Genomic DNA, 19,839 nt, shown 5'->3' with positions numbered 1-19,839 from the left:
CCAACTCAGGGAGGTTAAAAGCAAGAGTCTAGCCATATCTGAAAACATCACCGTCAACTCCAACTTCATTTTCGACCTTAAGTGTAAGGTGGGTTAGAAAACTCCATTGAGATTTCCTTGCAGTCTCCTGGGCCTCCAGGGTAACCATAAATTTTCTTACTGCTATCTCTTCTTGAAATCTTTGCGCATCTATCAAGACTTCTCTATTAACTGCCCTGCCCCCCCAAACTCACTATCTAATAGTTTAGAAAACAAGGCCCTACAGGGAAGTGAGAATGGTTGAGTTAGAAACCACTTGCTGCTCTTCCAGATGCCTCTTTAGTCTACCACTGCACACTTGCTTTTTGAAGTTAGAAGGCGGAGAAGACCTAGCTGAAAGCATTTACTTTGCAGGTGTTAGACCTAGGCTCAGAGGGCAGACAACCTGCCTGAAATCAATAGGATCTGAACAAGAATCCAGTTCTCTTAATTTTAGATTGTGTTTAGTCTCTTGTGCTAAAAATACAGAGCACTTGTACTATATACTTCCTACAAGATACTGGATCTATTAAAAACCTGATGCTATTCATCATCCTCGCAAAAAAAAAAAATACTATATACTTCCTACAAGATACTGGATCTATTAAAAACCTGATGCTATTCATCATCCTTGTGAAAAAAATTTATGGGCAATTCTTTTAAACAAGCCTCAAAATAAATTAGTTACTTAAAAAGCCAAGCTTTATTGCTATGAGATTAATAACTGGCTGGAGATGTTTTTGAAGAAGGCAATAATTCAAATGTTCTTGATGATATGAATCGGTCTGAAATTCAGCACCTGATTAAGTTATTTTCTTATGGTACAAGATTCAAACACAAGTAAGGGTTGGCAACATTTCCACATCCTTTCAAACCTTTCCTTCTTTGTGCATGCTGTAAACCATATGTCTTGGGAGACCTTCAAGGGCTCCAGTCTTGTAGCTTCAAGATGCATTGTCAGTTTCCTTCTTCCCTTGCTTTTATGTCTGATTATAGAAAGCTTTTCATTCTTCATTTAATGAAGCTATGATTGTGAGAATAAAATGAGAGTAATGATCCACTCAATGCTTCCTAGTCCATTAAAATGGATACTCTATTCTTTCTCTGTGTTTAGCCAAATGAACTGACTAGGTAACTCTTCTTGTTCTTGGTTCTTCCTCCTTTTCCTTGTAATTCCTTTGGAATTGAGTTTATATGTGTGTGTGCATGTGCGTATGTAGAGAAAAAAATATTTGATGAATATGTATTAGTATTTGAAAAATAGTCTACATTTTAAGAAATATTTGATTTTCAGTTCCAAATATAGTTTTCACCAATTTAAGATTGGGATGAGTTACATACATGCTTTTCTGTTTATTGGCTTCTTTTACAAGGTGATAGAAGTTATTAAATATGAACTATGAAAGAATGGGCAATAAATAAAAAATATCACAATATGATTTTCTTGATGCTAAACTATATATCTTCTTATCTTTTACCTTAAATCTTTGTTTGAAGATATAGTGATTGTTCTCTAATCAGTCCTAATTATTAAGTTCTTTACACTTTTTTGGTTATAAAGTATCAGGGTCCTTTGGAAATGCACTTGCCAAAAGGGAGGAACAAGATATAAACAAGAATTTTAAAAGATATTAATTTTGATAAGCTAAATTCAGGGCAGGAATTGTCCAGAATAGATGAAACTACTTTCAATCTGATTGAGTTCCAAAAACTTCAATTTCTAAATTTCAGCTCTCCTGGTATATTTAACGGAGTAAGCAGTATTCCTGTTAAGAACAGTCCATTTTTAACTGATCTTAAAGCTCTCTGAGGCCTAATCAAACAGTACTTGAGGAATTTTTAAACTAAGAACTCACAATTCGAAACCAGTGTAATATTCCTAACAACTCTGGGGTGATGGAGCAGTGAGGAAGTTGTGACCAAGGAGTGTGGTTAGTTATTGGGTACCCATCTATAAATATGACCAGTAATGATTCTCAGACAAGAGGTCTGAGCATCCAATTATACAAATGATGGGGTGGTCTTAGATTAGGACACGGAGCTAAGGCTCTTAGACATTGTTCTCATCTTCACTTCTCCCTGGGTGTCAGGATTCAATAAATAACCTCTGCAATCAGGCTTTCAGAGTTCAGCTCTTGGTTTAGCTCCTTGCAATCTGTTGATGATGATTAGGTGCCTCAGTATGTCTAAACTTCAGTTTTCACAACTGCAGAAGGGGAATGGGAAATGACAACACTTATACTACAGAATGGTTCTGATGATTAAATGATTAAATAATCCCCACATAGCACAGGGTCTGACACTTAATTGTTTAAACCTTGAAAAAACCTTAAGAAACTAACTCTCCTAGCCCCTTCTCTAAAAGATGAAACAACTGAAGCCCAGCGAGAAGCAATGACTTGCTTAGTATCCCACGTCTGATTAGTAAAGATATTGAGGCTAGAGCCCTGGTCTTCTTATTTGAATACAACATTCTCTCCTCAGCATTACCTTACTGGGAGCGCAGGACACAGAAATGTCCTAGGACCTGGTTGGGACTTCTTGATGATAATCAGAAATTGTCACAGCTGCTAAGATAGAAAATGCAGGAATTGAGATAATACATAAAAGAGAGGTAAAGAACTGCAAGGCTAAGGCTAGAATTAGAGGTCTATCAATTTGACCCTTATTTTGTCACTGTGTCTGTGGGCAATATATCCATTTACTTTGCTCCTATTTTCAGAATGTAAAAGCAGAAAGAAAAACATTATCAAATACCACTGGATTGTTGTCAAGAAAAGCCAATAAAAATGATTACTCTAGCAACATAAAAGTGTGCCATGAAAGCTTAATAATCAACAGTATTTAAGCAGCGTGTCACTGAGTAGCTGACAGGGTGTCCATGTTTTATAGACAGCATTTATGGACTTTCACAACCCAAATTTTGACTCTTTATGAGTTGTGTGTAAATTTAGGAAGTGGTTGAAACCACGTATCAAATCAAAACTGCTTCTGAGGCACCCTGCCAAGTAAGTGTAATATCCTTGGGAAATCTCACATGTAACACAGTGCTGTGGAAGTGAGTCTATCCTTTGGGGAGCTAAGACTATTATGGATGGATACCTTGGGCCTTAGAACATTTAGTTCTGGGGAATGTAAAAAATTTCTCCAATTCTAGAAACAGGTTGGGTATTTCATTTTTTTTTACACGTAATTATCATTTCAGAAACTATAAAATTCATAGCTGTTCTTTTTCTAATAATTTGGTTATAGAGACACATATTACTAAAAACTTTTTTAGCATGTAGCCCAGCTGCATGAAGTGCTATCTCCTCCATATTTTGTCCCACAGTGCACTGGCATATAAAGGTACTCCACATATTTTTGTAGAGTTCAGATGAGTTGAGATTATTACTGTGATTGTTTTCAACATTACTGCTTGAATTTCATCCCATTCTATTACTGAATGAGAACTCCTTAAGATCAGCAACCATAGCTAATTCATCTTTGTGACCCTAATGCTTGGCATGGTAGACAGTTAATATAAACGAAAGGCAAAAAGGAAAGAACAAAAAGAGGAAAAGAGGGAGGGAAGGAAGGAAGAAGGAGGCAGAAAAAAGGAAGAAGAGAGGTAGGAAGACACTGAATTTCTATTCAGAGGGATGATAAATAGAACTCCTCTCTTTCCTAGATCATTATTGATGACCTCAATTAGAAAGGTAAAGAGACCATGACAATAAAATGCAGCCAAATTCAACATACAGAAAATGTAGCCTAACCTAGAGTAATACATCCTACTTCCCACAGTCAAGTACCCTGTGGAGGTTACTCAGTCAACATCTCAATTTCTAGCTTCCTGGGTGTGTTCCCTTAGTAGTATGACATCACTTAGAATAGTCAGAGAAGAAATGTTGGCGTCTTTTGTCAGGGAAAGTCAGCAGGTTATCACGGAGAAGACGAGACACAGCAGACAATTCTTTCCCTGAGAATCACTGAGCACAGTGATTCTATCCAGCGAAGAAACACCAGAGACACTATCATTAAAGGAGGCTTGAAGGTTTTCTCCTTATGCTTGAAGGGGGACAGTGCCATAAAGATTACATAAACACTCCTCCTGCTATAAAGGAACCATCATCAGAAATGCACAGAAAATTTTTTGCCTTAGATACACAGAGGATGTGCAGGCAGAGTGGCAAAGCAGAGATAGGAAGATATGGTTGGAGGATTAAAAAAATTCCAAAAGTCCTACTGCAATTGAGATCCATCTGTTATAAACTCACTAATATACAGGTAGTAAAATAAACCAAACATTTATCATTTAGAAAGAATTTCCATTTGTATTAAAGTAGTGATCAAACTCGGAGAAGGCAATGGCACCCCACTCCAGTACTCTTGCCTGGAAAATCCCACGGACAGAGGAGCCTGGTAGGCTGCAGTCCTTGGGGTCGCTAAGAGTCGGAAACGACTGAGTGACTTCACTTTCACTTTTCACTTTCCTGCATTGGAGAAGGAAATGGCAACCCACTTCAGAGTTCTTGCCTGGAGAATGCCACGGGGGAGCCTGGTGGGCTGCTGTCTTTGGGGTCGCACGGAGTCTGACACGACTGAAGCGACTTAGCAGCAGCTGCAGCAGCAGTGATCAAACTGATCCAAAATTTTGACCCTTTCACTGACAGCAATTTTTATCTTGACTCTCTCTTGTGGCTTGTTCTGCCCCCAACCCCACTCAACCTTCTCAGATAGCTCTCTCCACCCCTTCAGGCAGTCACAGAATCCTAAAGCACCCCAGGGTAGCCACCTATTCCCAGACAGTAGAGATCAATTAGGAATATTGTTCTTTTATCCTGGATTAGAATAAAATCCAATAAGATTCAGAGGAGAATGAGGTGCAGGGCCCATGGGAATCTGGGCTTGATGTGCTGTGATGGATCTCCTTGTCACTTCTAGTTTCTACAACTCCATGAGACTTGCAATATCAGGGTAATCTGTGCTTGTCACCTATAGCAGGCAAGGCTAATAGATACATCAGTCCAGGAAGAAACCACGGGCAGCATTTGAAGATATAACCAAGATGACAATACCTACCTAAGCTCAGAAACAATGTAAACTAAAGTGCCGTTTGTGACTAGCTTCAAATTGAACTTCACCTATACTTATCAATTACCTTTCAGTGTTCATACGAAACTCAGACTGAGACATATTTCAGGCAGAAATTGTAAAATTTAAGACAGTGCATGATCTCTACTTGCTTTCACTGACCAGATACATTTTTAACAAAATAAGTGACTGGCATAAGAAAGGCTATAGGAAGACTATATGAATGTGTAACCAAAGGATTAAGGATTGAATTGTCCAGTTATGAATTGATGCTGTCCAGTTTTCATTTATCACGTGACATGTACTGACCATGTAACTACTTAAAATATTTTATTAATTTATTGGAATTATTCTAACTTGAAAAATAATTAAACTGAACTTCCTTTAAAATATATTATTTTTAGACTTTTCATTGATTCAAGCAATTCTTTCTATTAATCCAGATCATGAGCATTTACCTCATCACATTATATGCTTCTGTCTTTACTTACAACTTCAGAAAACCCAGTTTAAAAATATGATCTGAGCAGTGTCAAATATTTTCTATATTTAAATCATCAATTTCTAAGATGTACGAAAATTACCTAATAGATAGTCTATCATAAGCAATGTGACTTCCAGCCATCATGCCTAAGGCTAGAACTTACACCTCAAGAGGAATAGTTAACAAGGTTTGTCTTGCTGAGTAAATTAAAACCAAAACCATCACTATCACATGCCTTACCTTTTCCAGGGAAATATTCCCATCTTCTTGACCTCAAGGTGTGGCCCCTGGGGCAGGTATGTAGTTAGAATAAAGATTAAAAATGAGTCACTGGTAGAAAGAGATGTGCACTTTATCTGAAGTTAGAGAATGCTAATAACAATAATGGTTAATACACTCTGGCTTCTTACAGAATTTAGGGAGTAAGATGAAAGACATAGACCTGAAAATATCTAGAATAATCTTGCACCATCCTGTAGTATCTAATGTGGAGAAGTGGATTTCATGGCAAATGTCCAGTAATTACTTTCTCAATCTAATGGTCAGATGGCAAGACATTTCCCAGAGCATCCTCGGGGACTAGGTCCTTTCCCAAGGATACAGTGTGGTCCAATCCAAATCTGGGTTCTTAGACACAACATGCATTAAATCACTAAATCTTAAAAGAGTAAACCCAACTTTTTCAACAGGCACAGAAGTTTATCTTTAAGATATGGGGCTGAAAGATATTTATGTGTCATACCAGGCCAGAGAAAGACTTTGGAAACTGTTGACCTCCTTCACCGCTGTGGATGTGCTGGGGTGAGGGCCAGGTCATGTTGAGGGGTGAAGTTCCCTTAAATTTATCTTGCACTGGGAAAGCCCTATTCCAATACTTCACAGGCTCTTTGGGCAATTATAGTGAAAAAAAACTCCAAGTTAGCGCTCCAAACCAAAGAGAACCTAGTACCTTTTAATAAGCAGAGTCAACCCTCAACCATGTATGCATATGGTAGAAGGTAATATCTTCAATAATAAAATGATAATTTCTGTTTGACTTCACAACATGTTCTATATTTGGGAGTTTTCTTTTGTTTTTGGCAAGATCAACAGACTTATTTTCCTAATTATTTTGACCCCAATTAATGTTACCATTAAGATTCTCTGAGCGTACATACACATATGTACACTATTCACCAACTGATGGTGGGGAGAATGCCCAGAAACATATTGTGGGACAAGGAAAGGTGGTCTGAGATTATGTTTTTGCTGCTGGCAATACACCATCTGAATCAACAGGGAGTTGGTTGTATTTATACCAGGCACTTCCTAGAGCCAGATAATCACATTAGCTAATTCCCATCCATAAAATATGTGTAGTCTCAGTAATAACTTATTAAATGAAGTCTATCCTATACACAGAATGTTTTTCCCCCCTCCCAACCAGGATTACTTAGCTTTACTTTTAATGCCAATTCAATTAACAAGGCAATTGCCAAACTGTCTAGTACCGGCTGCTACACAGACCTGCCTGAGTTCTCGCTCAGACTTGGAAATACTTGGGAATGTAAGTGGGCAGAGTTAGCTCCTGTCACTTTGGGGAATTCAGCGCAACTTCCCTTGATTTCCTGAAAACACCTTCTAGAATTTTCCCCTCTCTCTTGATGGCACAGGTGGCCTAGCTTTCCGGATAGGCCGCCTGCCCTCTCCCCCCCACCCCCCGGTCCTACCCCCCCCCGCCCCGCCCCCCTTCTTGGCGTCGGACCCTGCAGGTCGCTCACCTATCTTCTCCTCGGCTTGGCTGCTCTCCGCAGTCTCCGTTGGAGGCTGGGCTGTTGCCATGGCAGCAGCATCCTCTGCAGCAGGGGTGGTGGCGGCAGCAGCAGTGACAGCAGCAGGCACGTCGGCTTGTTTAGGCTCCTCCTTGGCCGGCGCATCTTCGGCCTTGGAGGACGGCGAGTTGTCAGTGGAAGCTTTAGTGGCACTTTCTGTCTCAGCAGAGCCGGCCTTCTCCTCTGAGGGGGCAGGAGCCTGGGGGGCTGCCTGCTCTGTGGCAGCATCGGGGGCGCCCTCCCCCTTCTTCTCCTCGGAAGGAGTTTCGCCGGCTTTGCCGGTCTTCTCCTCGGGCTTGGGGCCGGCTTCCGCGGGAGTGGAGCCTTCTCCCTCCTTCTTCTCCGTGCCTTCGGCGACGGCAGCTTCATCCTTCTCATTTGCCTCCGCCTCGGCGGCTGGGGCATCACCCTTCTTCTCTCCTTTGAGCTTTTTCCTCGTTATGTGTCCACGGAAGCTAGCCTGAATTTTGGTCGCGGCCTTATGAGCTTTATCTTCTGGTTTGATGCCATCTTGTTCAATCTTTTGGTCCTCATCATTTTTTTCAACCTTTACAGAGAAAAAGGGGGAAAAAAAGGAGAGATGGAGCAATGTTCTTTTCCTTCAAATCACAGCATTCAACACATATTTATTGAATGACTTATTTTGTGCTAGGCACCGTGCTTGGAGTCAAGCAAAGAGCAGTACTCTGAAAATTCAAACCAAGCCTCGTTTCTTTCCCTGGTCAAAGAACTTAGGAGAGAACACATTATTTTACAGAAAAATTAATGTCTTTTTGGCCTTCCAGAATCACTGGCATTATTTTGTCTGTTGTTCTTTTCCCAACTCAGTGTCTCTCCTTGGCCAAACTTACATCAGCCTTTTTGTAGATGTACCTTGGAAATTCAAGTCACACCCACCCTAGGTTTTCATCAGAGAGCTCTGAAAGATGTTGGTTTTTCAGGTTTTTGTGAGAGACTCTGTGAAAAACTTTATGATTTAAAAAAGTATTGTGGAAGTTTATTTGTTTCCTCAAGATTTCAAGCTTGGTCAGGAAACCAGTAAGTTTGGGGCAAAGGGTTTAAACAGGAAATTCCATGAGGACTTGTGCAAAATGCAGATGAGTTCCAGCGCTCTGTGAGGTTTGTCCAGGATTTGAGAATTCAAAATGCTAGTCACAAAATAACATCCACTTCCCTCTGTGTGTGGTCTAGCATCAGTAATGAACATACCAGGCCTTCAAGGTTTGAATTCAGAAAATGGTCATTAATCTTGAGTTCTTTTTAAACAGAAAGAGTAGAAAACACAGCTCCCACTTTTGAAACAGTGGCATATATTCACTACATCACAATTTCTTATTCTCAAAGCAGTTTAAGCTTAACGTTAGTTTTATATTATCATCAATAGAGCCATCCTAGTACTGAAGGCGAGAGTTTAGAATGTGAACTTTTTACCACTTGATCAGGTTACAGCATAACATAGGCTGCAAATAACTTTTTTCCACATGGAAATTGAATCAGAGGAGAGGAATGAAAGGTTTAGTTGTGAAAAGAAACGCCTAGGCAAGTGAGCACTCAGAATTCACTATAGTGTCATTGCCTACCATGTGGTTAGTTATAGTTCCCACATAACCATTATATTAGTTTCAGGGGTACAACATAATGATTTAATATTTGTATATATTGCAAAATAATCACCACAATAAGTTTAGTTAACTTTTGTGAACACTCTCTTAGGCAGTGGGGAAATACAGCAGTGAACAACGCAGCGAAAGACCATTAGTTAGAGAATGCTTGTCATGTAGCCAGTCCTCTGCTTGGCCCCAGTCTCGACCTTGGCCTGACCTTGGCCTTTGCTCCAGTTTAGGATGCAAATCACAGCAGGCCAACATAAGGCATGGTTTCCACCTGTCATACCAGCTCTGTCCCAGTGACCCAGATCCTGTTCATCAAGATGTAGACCTGACATTCTTCAGACAAGCATATGGGCCTGTATTGCTTAGGTCCATCAACATGCTCATGGGGATACAAAAGTAGTTTTGAAAATAAACTGCCTCTGAGAGTAAAAGCAGGATGGATAAATTTCCAGTAAAACTCAAGGCAAGTGTTCCTTTTTCTTCAATTAACTGCACGTGTATTCACACAGAGAATGCAGGAGTGCACGACAACTCTGTGGAGGGGCCCCCCCTGCTTCTTCCTCCCAGTGCCATGCTGCCACACTGCTTGGTGCTCTGACGCACTGCCCCCTTCCTGCTCTCCTGCTGCTCTTGAGGACTCCTACTGGGACACACGCAGCACAATCTGGGGCTCGGGAGCAGCTGTCCCTGCCAGGAGCCCTCTGCTCAGAGATGGAAGCATAACCCTGTTAAATTAACAGTTGTGAATGAAGCATGCAGCCAAGATGTTGTTCATTTACTTTCCTCTATCTTGAATTTTCTGAATGAGGCACCATCTTATGTGATAGGACATCTGCACTTGGGCCTTGATGCCAAATGGTTCTTTAATACGAGTACTGGTACTTGTGAAAGTAACCAAGCCAAATATTTTGAGTAGGCAAGTGCATAAAAGACCCTCTGGTGACTCAAGAAAACTGCATCACCCTTTACTCTTTAAGAACACAAAAGACAAGGGATAAACTCTTAAAACTTCGGAAAATATAAAAAGAAGGAAGTTAAGTCTGAATGATAAAAAGAAGATACTTTTCAAGGAAGCTGAGTGTCTGAATGATATAAAGAAAGTTACTTTATAAGGATGGAGGAAGAGCCCCTCTAAGTTCTTTTCACCTTGATCCCCAATCTGTTTTTCTCCCTCTGTCTCAATTTATCAAATCATCTGTCACTTTAACTTTCCAAATGATGAGGACTTAAGATTCTGTGCACAGCCTCTGTGTTGAAATGACTATTTAGAAAGTTTCAGACTAGATGTGGGTGCGAAGACTGTGGGATCAGGCTCACCTGAACAATCCAGGAGTGGAAGGGGCACAAGACAGGAAGGGGTGGACAGGAAAGGAGAGAATGCAAAAAAAAAAAAAAAAAAAAAACCATGGTTAGCAGAGAAGTGAGACAACCCTACAAGAGCTGGGAACCCAGGAGGTAAATACACCCAAAGAAGTACCCAAATTACCCCCACAGACATGCAGCTTCTCCAGGAGGAACTGCTGGGCCCCCAAATATCATTAGAGATTTAGGGGAATTGGATTTTAGGAATTAAGTGGGAATAGAAATCACTGCAGATGGTGACTGCAGCCATGAAATTAAAAGATGCTTACTCCTTGGAAGAAAAGTGATGACCAACCTAGATAGCATATTCAAAAGCAGAGACATTACTTTGCCAACAAAGGTCCATCTAGTCAAGGCTATGGTTTTTCCTGTGGTCATGTACGGATGTGAGAGTTGGACTGTTGATGCTTTTGAACTGTGGTGTTGGAGAAGACTCTTGAGAGTCCCTTGGACTGCAAGGAGATCCAACCAATCCATTCTGAAGATCAGCCCTGGGATTTCTTTGGAAGAAATGATGCTAAAGCTGAAACTCCAGTACTTTGGCCACCTCATGCGAAGAATTGACTCATTGGAAAAGACTCTGATGCTGGGAGGGATTGGGGGCAGGAGGAGAAGGGGATGACAGAGGATGAGATGGCTGGATGGCATCACTGACTCAATGGACATGAGTCTGAGTGACCTCCGGGAGTTGGTGATGGACAGGGAGGCCTGGCGTGCTGCAATTCATGGGGTCACAAAGAGTCGAACATGACTGAGCGACTGAACTGAACTGAACTGAGACAACTAATACAAATTGTACAGATAGAAGGAAAGAGATAGAGACAATGAGGGAATCGAAAGGGAAAGGAAAGACAGGGGAAGGAAGAAGAGGAGGGGAGTGGGGAGGAAGGAGGGGAAGGAGAACCAGACTAAGATGAGGTCAGCTTAAGTGACTGTACAGAGGCATCCAGAAATAAAAATATTTTAAGTACAAACTGGGTCTTCAGCCAAAAAATGCCGAAGTGTACATAATTTTTTGGTGCTTGTAATTAATTCCATAAATATGACAAACTCCAGGTTATTTTCTGGTAAATTTCCTTTCACAGTCCTAGAGGTAATAGCATTGGTAGTGTATTTTGCTGAGAGAGGAGACAAGGAGAAAAGGTTTCCCAAGACTGGCTGTGAGGGAAGCCACAGAGCATCAGACCACATAGAACTTTGCCCAGCTGGAAATAGAAGAGCTTGCCCCAAACAAGGAACATGTGAGCCTAGGAAACCAGAGATCACTCAGTACATTTAGCACAACCCTTTCAGCTTCTGATAGGGAAAGCTGTGCCCTGAAAATATTCTTCAGTTGATAGCATGAGTAAATCAGTCAGTGGTCTTGTTTGTATTTGAACTCAGGTCCTCTCCCCTCCTACCCAACTCCAAGTCCAATTTTATTGCATCAGTGACCTCAAATAACTTAAGTCTTTCTCGTAGCAGACCATCCGTAAAGTGTCATGTCAACATCCTGGTTCATCTATTCATTTAACAACACTGAGTGCCTATGCTGTGCACCACAGACATACTAGTGAGCAGACAGAAGCTGTGTCTATCCACACAGGACTCTTTTGTAAATACACTTTAAAAAAATAACCTTATAGTATTTAGCAATCAGCAATTTCCCAAGAATTCAAGGAGACATCTGAACTTTCACCCATCTATAAAGTAAGGATGGTAGGGTATGTGCTCAGTCATGTCCAACTCTTTGCAGCTCCATGGACTGTAGCCCGCTAGGCTCCTCTGTCCATTGAATTTTCCATGCAAGAATACTGGAGCAAGTTGCCATGCCCTCCTCCAGGGGATCTTCCCAACCCAGGGATCAAATGTCTCTTGCCTCTCCTGCATTGGCAGGAGGGTTCTTTACCACTAGCACCACCACTGGGAAGCCCATATAGTAAGGCCAATAGTCTAAATATGTCAGTCACAGATAGAGGAGGTCCAGAAAAAAGGAGAGCCTTGTATTTAATGGCTTAAAAAAGTCAGTTTATAGCTTCATTAAAATATTTATTTCTTAAACTCAGCTTGGCCACAAATAAGCTTTGTGCTGAGCTCTGATGAAATCCTCTCATTTTTACATGGAGATGTTGCTATCCATGAATTAATGAATGGGGACCTACCAATGCAGTTCCTTACATGCAGGAAGAGGGTCATGATGAGTCACCATAATTTTTTCAGAAATCTTCATTGTTATAGCTGAGAATTTTTACTGAAAATTCTTTGGGAGCACTGTAATTTGTGAGATCTTAAAGGACACCAACGTATGGAAAATGTTTACTTCTCAACTAAGGCTAAAATCTTGGATGAATATTGGTTTGAAGGAGATGAAGGGAACCGTTTCACTAACTTGCTGTTTTTGTTATTGTTGGTTTAGTTGCTAAGTCGTGTCTGACTCTTTTGCAACCCCATGGACTATAGCTTGTCAGGCTCCTCTGTCCAGGGGTTTCCCAGGCTCTTACCTGGAGAGGGTCGCCATTTCCTTCTCCAGGGAATCTTCTTGACCCAGGGATCAAACCCCGTGGATTCTTTACCACTGAGCCACTAGGGAAGCCTACTAACTTTCTGGGATCTAGTCAAATTTTAAGGTCCATTTGGTGAAAAGGCAATACTTTTCATCACCATTTAAGAATCACAGATAAGAAAGCCAGATAAAAGAAACAGCTATCTCATACTCAATATTAAGCTCTGGTTAATAATTTCCTTTTTCTCTGGGGGAAGAGGAATGGACAAATTAGGATTCAGTCTAAGATGGCCAAACATTTGCATTTATTATGTTACAAAAGAGCTTTAGGCAAAAAATCTATAAACGCCTAATTTTCAGAACTAATATAACATCAGCCATTCAACTGGGACACTTCAATTCATTTAGCTTTTTGCAGTTATCACAGGAATACTTCAGCCTTCCAAATACAGAAAAATGTGGCCCTGTATCTACTTCTGCTAGCTCTTAATACTACAATGATAATACTTTACATTTTCTCTGAAACAGGATTGAATTTTAAATACTTTTAAAAAGTCATTGATGTGCATCAGTTATTTCTAAGAATATCTTTAGTAAACCAAAATATTTTCAATTTGATTGAGCAAAATATATTTCCAAGAAGCTAGATTGAAGGGCCAGAGAGATCAGAACCAGAGTCAAGTATGGATGGATCTGTACAAATCTAATAAATATCTACTTATGGCTCACTATTTTTGTTAATAATGTTTGAGGGGAAATTCGCATAAGAAAGTTTCACTCTGTTTTTCTACTTAGTTGGCTTTGAGCATAGCTGATAGCATATACTTTAGGAGACATGTCCAAGTTTTAAAGAAACCCTCAGTGGAGTTTCTGTACTTGCACTGAATCTAGTCAAGATCAGAAATCCAGAGAAACACCCCTTATGGAGGAGTGAAAGGAGGATGGTCCAACCTTGTTCAGTTTTGCAGAGGAAATTCCTCAGGTTTTCAGGCAGTTCTAGGAAAGAAGGTGTCATTTAAAAGATGAATAGGCATAGCTCGGATATGGGGGTCTCTTAACACTCAATCTGGTTTGAGAGTCTTACTAAGGGTGTGAGGGGATGGGGAACAGGATGTAAATAGATGCAATGAAACTGTTGTGCTCCAGCCAACAATGACCATCAATTTTTTTGAACTCTGATCTTCAGTGCAATGAGGAATTCTCTTAGTTCCTAGACAGTTGGGGGCCCAGACATATGACAACTGGGCAATTCTCTGGGGGAACGTGAGACATCAAGATTGACTTTGCAGGCTTCCCTGGTGGCTCAGTGGTGAAGAATCTGCCTAGCAGTGCAGGAGATGAGGGTTTGATTTGGGAAGATGCCACATGCCATAGATCAGTTAAGCCTGTGCACCACAACTACTGAGCCTGAGCTCTAGAATCCAGGCGGTGCAAATCCTGAGCCCACATGCCATGACGACTGCATAGCCTAAAGCCTGTGCTAGGAAATAAGAGAAGCTGCTGCAGTGAGAAGTTTGTGCACTGCAACTAGAGAGTAGCCTCCATTTCCATAACTAGAGAAAAGCCAGAGCAGTAATGAAGTCCCAGCACATTAAACAATTAAAAAATGAACAGAATAAAATTATTTTATAAAAGAGAGAGAGAAATACACTAAGAGTATATCTGCTCCCTTAAAAAAAAAAAAGAGCTACTTTGCAAATCCTGGCACAGTGGTAGTGAGGGGATTCTCTTTTCCTCTTCAGGTGCAGCATGCGGCATAGCACTGCAGTTCCAGAGTCGTGATAAGTGGGCAAGAAATGCCCACTGATTGACTGACTGTGTAAAAAATCCAATAATCCCACAAAGGAAACTGGAATAATGATGTGAACCTTTCAAATAATGGATAGTGATGAAGATATGGGTCTTCACTCACTTTCTTATATTATTTATTTAACATGTGCCGCCCAGCAACTTCCTAAAGAATATGAAGTGGCACATTCAACACAGTATAAAGCACTGCTGCTGAAGAACTCAGTTTCCACTCAAAAGAGTTATCTTTTATTTTGTGTATGTATAACTCTATTTGTCCCACAAAGACAGATGGAGATGAAGCAAAGAGCATACTATAATTGGCACCTTCTAACAGACGAAAGTCAGCATACAAAAGGCTTTTTTTGTTCACAGCTAAATCTCCAGTTTCTAGAATGGTGTCTAGCATATAGTAGATGCTCAATTAATATTTGTTGGATGAATTTAAAATTTAAAACTCAATTACTGCCATTTCAGAAAGACTGTGATAAGCAAATTAATCTGGGATTAATTTTTTGGTCAACTTTTAAAATGCTTCATTTCCCAGTGATGGACTTCAAGAGCATCTGGCTAAGACAAGTATAAGTTTGCCCAACACCTAACTGAATAACTGACTTCTTGGGTGAGTTGAACAGAGAATCCAATTATAGGAATGAAAGAGCAGGAATCAGGCAAGTCACAAAACTATAGAAATGACATTGATAATAATTAAAAAAGCATTTAGAAAGGGAAACAAATCTAGGAAAAAAAAAAGAAAACAACCAACATATTCATCTTACCCATGGGTTATCTGGAATCATATTAATCAAATTATTTTTCAAATATATATCTCACCTCTTTATAAGTTAAACAGGTAAAAATATTCAGGGAAAGTTGTTGGAGACTCTCCCTTTCTTGTTCAGACTTAATCTGTAAAATGAGCCCCATGGCCTAAGGTTGTAGGCTAGAGATGACTGGTCCCTTAGATATTCAAGGAGGGAAGCCCCTTTCTTCAAATGGGCACTGGGAAGAGGCCAGGGTTAAGAAGAGGTATATACTTCTGCTGGTCTATAAAATTAATGTTTTTGAATTATAGTCCTAGAGGAGACTCTTGAAAGTCCCTTGGACAGCAAAGAGATCAAACCTGTCAGTCCTAAAGGAAATCAACTCTGAATACTCATTGGAAGGACTGATGCTGAAGCTCCAATACTTCGGCCACCTGATGTGAAGAGCCAACTCATTGGAAAAGACCTTGATGCTGAGAAAGATTCAGGGCAGGAGGAGAAGTGGACAACAGAGAATGAGATAGTTGGAAGGCATCTCCAATTCAATGGACTTGAGTCTGAGCAAACTCCAGGAGATAGTGAAGGACAGGGAAGCCTGGTGTGCTACAGTCCATGGGGTTGCAAAGAGTTGGACATGACTTAGCAACAGAATAACAAATCTCTAAGGGCCCATGCTAGACAGAATAATTTGACTAAACTCTTCCAGAAAAAGAGTACTCTTTGGGTATGGTGAAAGAGGTATAAGTGAGCTAACTGAATCAAGGGTCAAAGTCAGTGATTCTCAAGCAAATGCCAGCTGAGAGTCAACTCTGAAAGGAAGGGGCTCCACGCTTGAGCAGCAGAAGCAGACTCTGATGAGAGCTGCTGATTGCAGTTCTCGACCTTGGCTTCCTAGGTGGCTCAGTGGTAAAGAATTTGCCTGCCAATGCAAGAAACTTAGGTTCAATCCGTGGATCAGAAAAATCCCCTGGAGAAGGAAATGGCAACAGCAACGCACTCCAGTATTCTTTCCTGGGAAATCACATGGACAGAAGGAGCTTGGCAGATTAAAGTTCATGGGGTCACAAAAGAGTCAAACATGACTTAGCGACTAAACAACAACAACCTCAACAAGTGATCACTACCTCTTAAGTGGCACGTTGGAAGGAAGGAGAGATGGACAAGTTGAGGAGATACCAAAGCCTGTGCTAGAAGTCTCTATGCCTACAATGGCCACTGAGATGGGAACACAACCGAGGGACTCCTTATCAGGCTGCTGGAGCAGCTGAACTCACACACCAGATGATGAGTGGGACTGTGAGGCTTCCTCTGCCAACAAGTGAAGAAAGAGGAGAGCAGAAGGCAGCCAATACATCTGGGAAAAGACAGACATGCCTGACTGGCAGAAAGTCCCTGGTATCACCATCGCCACTGAATTCCATCCAGTTGAGCATTCCCGAGAGCAAACCACACCCCAAGCTGCTGGAGAAGGTTCCCAGAGCCAACCAGGACAAAGAGAAGCCCCAGAACCCAGTGAACCTGACCAAAAGCTCTGCTTTCCTATCAGGTAAGACTCTGCAAAATGTCTCTGGTTCAGGAAATTAAAACACAATGTGATAAATATTTAATTAAATCGCCATATTCTTCCTACTATACTGACTATCGATGACTGGTTTATTCTTTTCTTAATTAAACTTCTTTCATTATGAAATGTAATTTACTACATTCTAAGTCAGTCTCTGCTCTCTGCTAAGTCACTTCAGTTGTGTCCGACTGTGTGTGACCCCATAGACAGCAGCCCACCAGGCTCCCCTGTTCATGGGATTCTCCAGGCAAGAACACTGGAGTGGGCTGCCATTTCCTTCTCCAGTGCATGAGAGTGAAAAATGAAAGGGAAGTTGCTCAGTCGTGTCCGACTCTTCGCGACCCCATGGACTGCAGCCTACCAGGCTCCTCTGTCCATGGGATTTTCCAGGCGAGAGTACTGGAGTGGGCTGCCATTGCCTTCTCCTCTAAGTCAGTAGTACTGTATAAATTTTTTTCAGTGAACAGATGAGTGAGAGAGACACTCTTCATTCACTCTGCTGTATGTCCTTCCCCAAATAGTGCCACTGTTGGTCTACGGCCCTGGTTTTTCCTTCTTTGTGCTTATTATGAACCTGACATACATTTTTATCTCATTATTAGCCAAATTGTCCCCTGGACTATACGGCCTCTGGAAGCAGGGCTTTGTCAGTTTCATATAATCCTCAAAGCCTTGGTGGGTAAAACAGGGCTGGCACATGGTTGATGCCCCCAAAATATTTATTTGTGGTTGTTGTTAAGTGACTCCATGCTGTGCTATGTTAGTGATCAGCGAGCATGTAAATGGGCAGCATCCAGATAACTGCCTGGGCGTCATTGCTTCTCTCTGGAAAACTAATGCTTGGGGTTTTGTCGAACTACTCCCCAGCAGCCATAGCTCTCTCTCCTCTTAATTTATAGTGAGCATACCACATATATAGTTAGTATTTAAATTCAGTTCTCATCAAAATCCTGTGAGCAATACATCACTGTGTCTGCTTTATAACCAAGGTAAACTGGGAAACAGAAACCTGTTATCCAGTGTCTAAAGACTGGGCTTCCCCTCAATTCCTGTCTTTGTTCAGTGCTGTAATGAAAAAAAAAAAAAAACTGTCTTTTAAATTATTTTATTTATTCATTTTTGGCTGTGCTGGGTCTTTGCTGCTGCACGGGCTCTCCTCTAGTTGCAGACAGCAGGGACTGCTCTCTAGCTTTGGTGAACGGGCTTCTCATTGCAGTGGCTTCTCCGGTTGTGGAGCGCCTGCTCCAGGCTCAATAGTTACGGTGCACGGGCTTAGCTGCTCCATGACACGTGGGATCTTCCCAGACCAGGAATCAAATCTGTGTCTTCTGCATTGGCAGGTGGATGCTTTACCACTGAGCTGCCAAGGAAGCCCTACTTAAGGCTTTTTAAAATAGACTGTAGGAAGCCAATATTCCCTGGTGGTAAGAGCATAGGCTCTACAGTTAGATATACATAGGTTCAAATCTTGTCTCTGACACTTAATTACCAGCTCCTCATCTAGGGCAAGTTAACCTCAGTTTCCTTATCTGTGAAAGTGAAAGTCACTCAGTCATAGTCCGACTCTTTGCGACCTCATGGACTGTACAGTCCATGAAATTCTCCAGGCCAGAATACTGGAGTGGGGAGCTGTTCCTTTCTCTAGGGGTTCTTCCCAACCCAGGGATCAAACCCAGGTGTCTCGCATTGCAGGTGGATTGTTTACCAGCTGAGCCACCAGGTAAGATGGAGGAATAACAGGGTTATCTCACTGGGTTGCCGTGAGCATTATATGAGTTAATATATATAAAGTGCGTGGCACAGTCCCTGTTATATTGTACATTCTCAAAAAGGGACAGCTAATTTTAACATCATAGTCACTGTCACCATCACTCTCATCTCAATGTAATGTCTACATTCCCATTAGACTGAGTCCATGACAGCTGGTATCCCCAACCCAGGGAGGAGAGAGTCCAGATCCTTATCTCCATAGTACTATCTATACTCGGAAAGAGAAACAAAAATCATCTAAAGTCTGCCATAAAACTCAATCTAGTTCTTTCCTGTCCTTGGGAAGGGGGCAGATCTGTTTATACTGTCAAGGGTAAATCACAATCCCTCTCTCCTAACACACACCAATCCTCTTTAACTTTACCTGTGTCTAAACTACCACACGATCCAGCATCTTTGTGATGGAAATTCACTTTAACAAGAAGTGTGTTCATTCTCAAAATGTACCTTTTACTTGACACCCCTACCCCCATCCAACAACAACAGAAAAAATCTGATATAGCTACTATTTCACATCTCTGTCTCACTATCTGTCTATAGGTCTTCCATATCAGGAAAACAATTGCCCTGTAGGTTCTGAGAGCTCCTCTGTCTACTCATCCTTGGTGAAAGCTGTGAATGCAGCTGCCAGAAAACTTTGTGGGAGGTTAGCTTAGGAGCATGTGGTCCCAAGGAGAGGGAGATCAAGATGTGGGGCTTCCAACTCTACCCAGTGCGTGCCTGTTGGATGTTAGCAAAGCTCCTCCAAATATTATTGTACCTAGCACACACCTAACATGTCATTAGGGTGCATGGCGTTATGAAACATAGCTGGCAAAAGATGGAAACGAACCTGAGATGCTATTTGCTTTAAAAAAAATGACAGTAAATTGAATTTACATATTTCAGGTTATGAAGTACTTTCCACCTCATAAAACTGTTCCTTGAGGAATTACAATGAAGTAGGCTGAGCAAGTATGCTTTCCCCTTCATAAACCGAAGCAACTGAAACACAGATTGGTGGAAAGGCCAACAAATAGTAGAACAGATCTTAAGCCTAGGTTTTCAATCTCCTTGAATTTTAAGGAACCTAACAGAATTCAGTCTAAGAATTCAGTACAAAACACT

General features: G+C 41.2%; 1 protein-coding gene across 1 annotated transcript in view; it reads right to left on the bottom strand.

The window, feature by feature from the left end:
- The window catches only part of GAP43 (growth associated protein 43), a 105,687-nt gene that overhangs the window by 31,735 nt on the left and 54,113 nt on the right, over positions 1–19,839 (bottom strand). Inside the window, exon 2 of the mRNA XM_018040858.1 lies at positions 7,339–7,936. Within this exon, the coding sequence (XP_017896347.1) occupies positions 7,339–7,936 (598 nt within the window). The remainder of the gene's footprint in view (positions 1–7,338; positions 7,937–19,839) is intronic.

The sequence above is a fragment of the Capra hircus genome, chromosome 1, assembly GCF_001704415.2.
Source record: "Capra hircus breed San Clemente chromosome 1, ASM170441v1, whole genome shotgun sequence".
In the NCBI taxonomy this organism is placed as follows: domain Eukaryota; kingdom Metazoa; phylum Chordata; class Mammalia; order Artiodactyla; family Bovidae; genus Capra; species Capra hircus.
The sequence above is the reverse complement of the archived record's forward strand: the minus strand, read 5'-3'. Positions and strand labels throughout refer to the sequence as shown.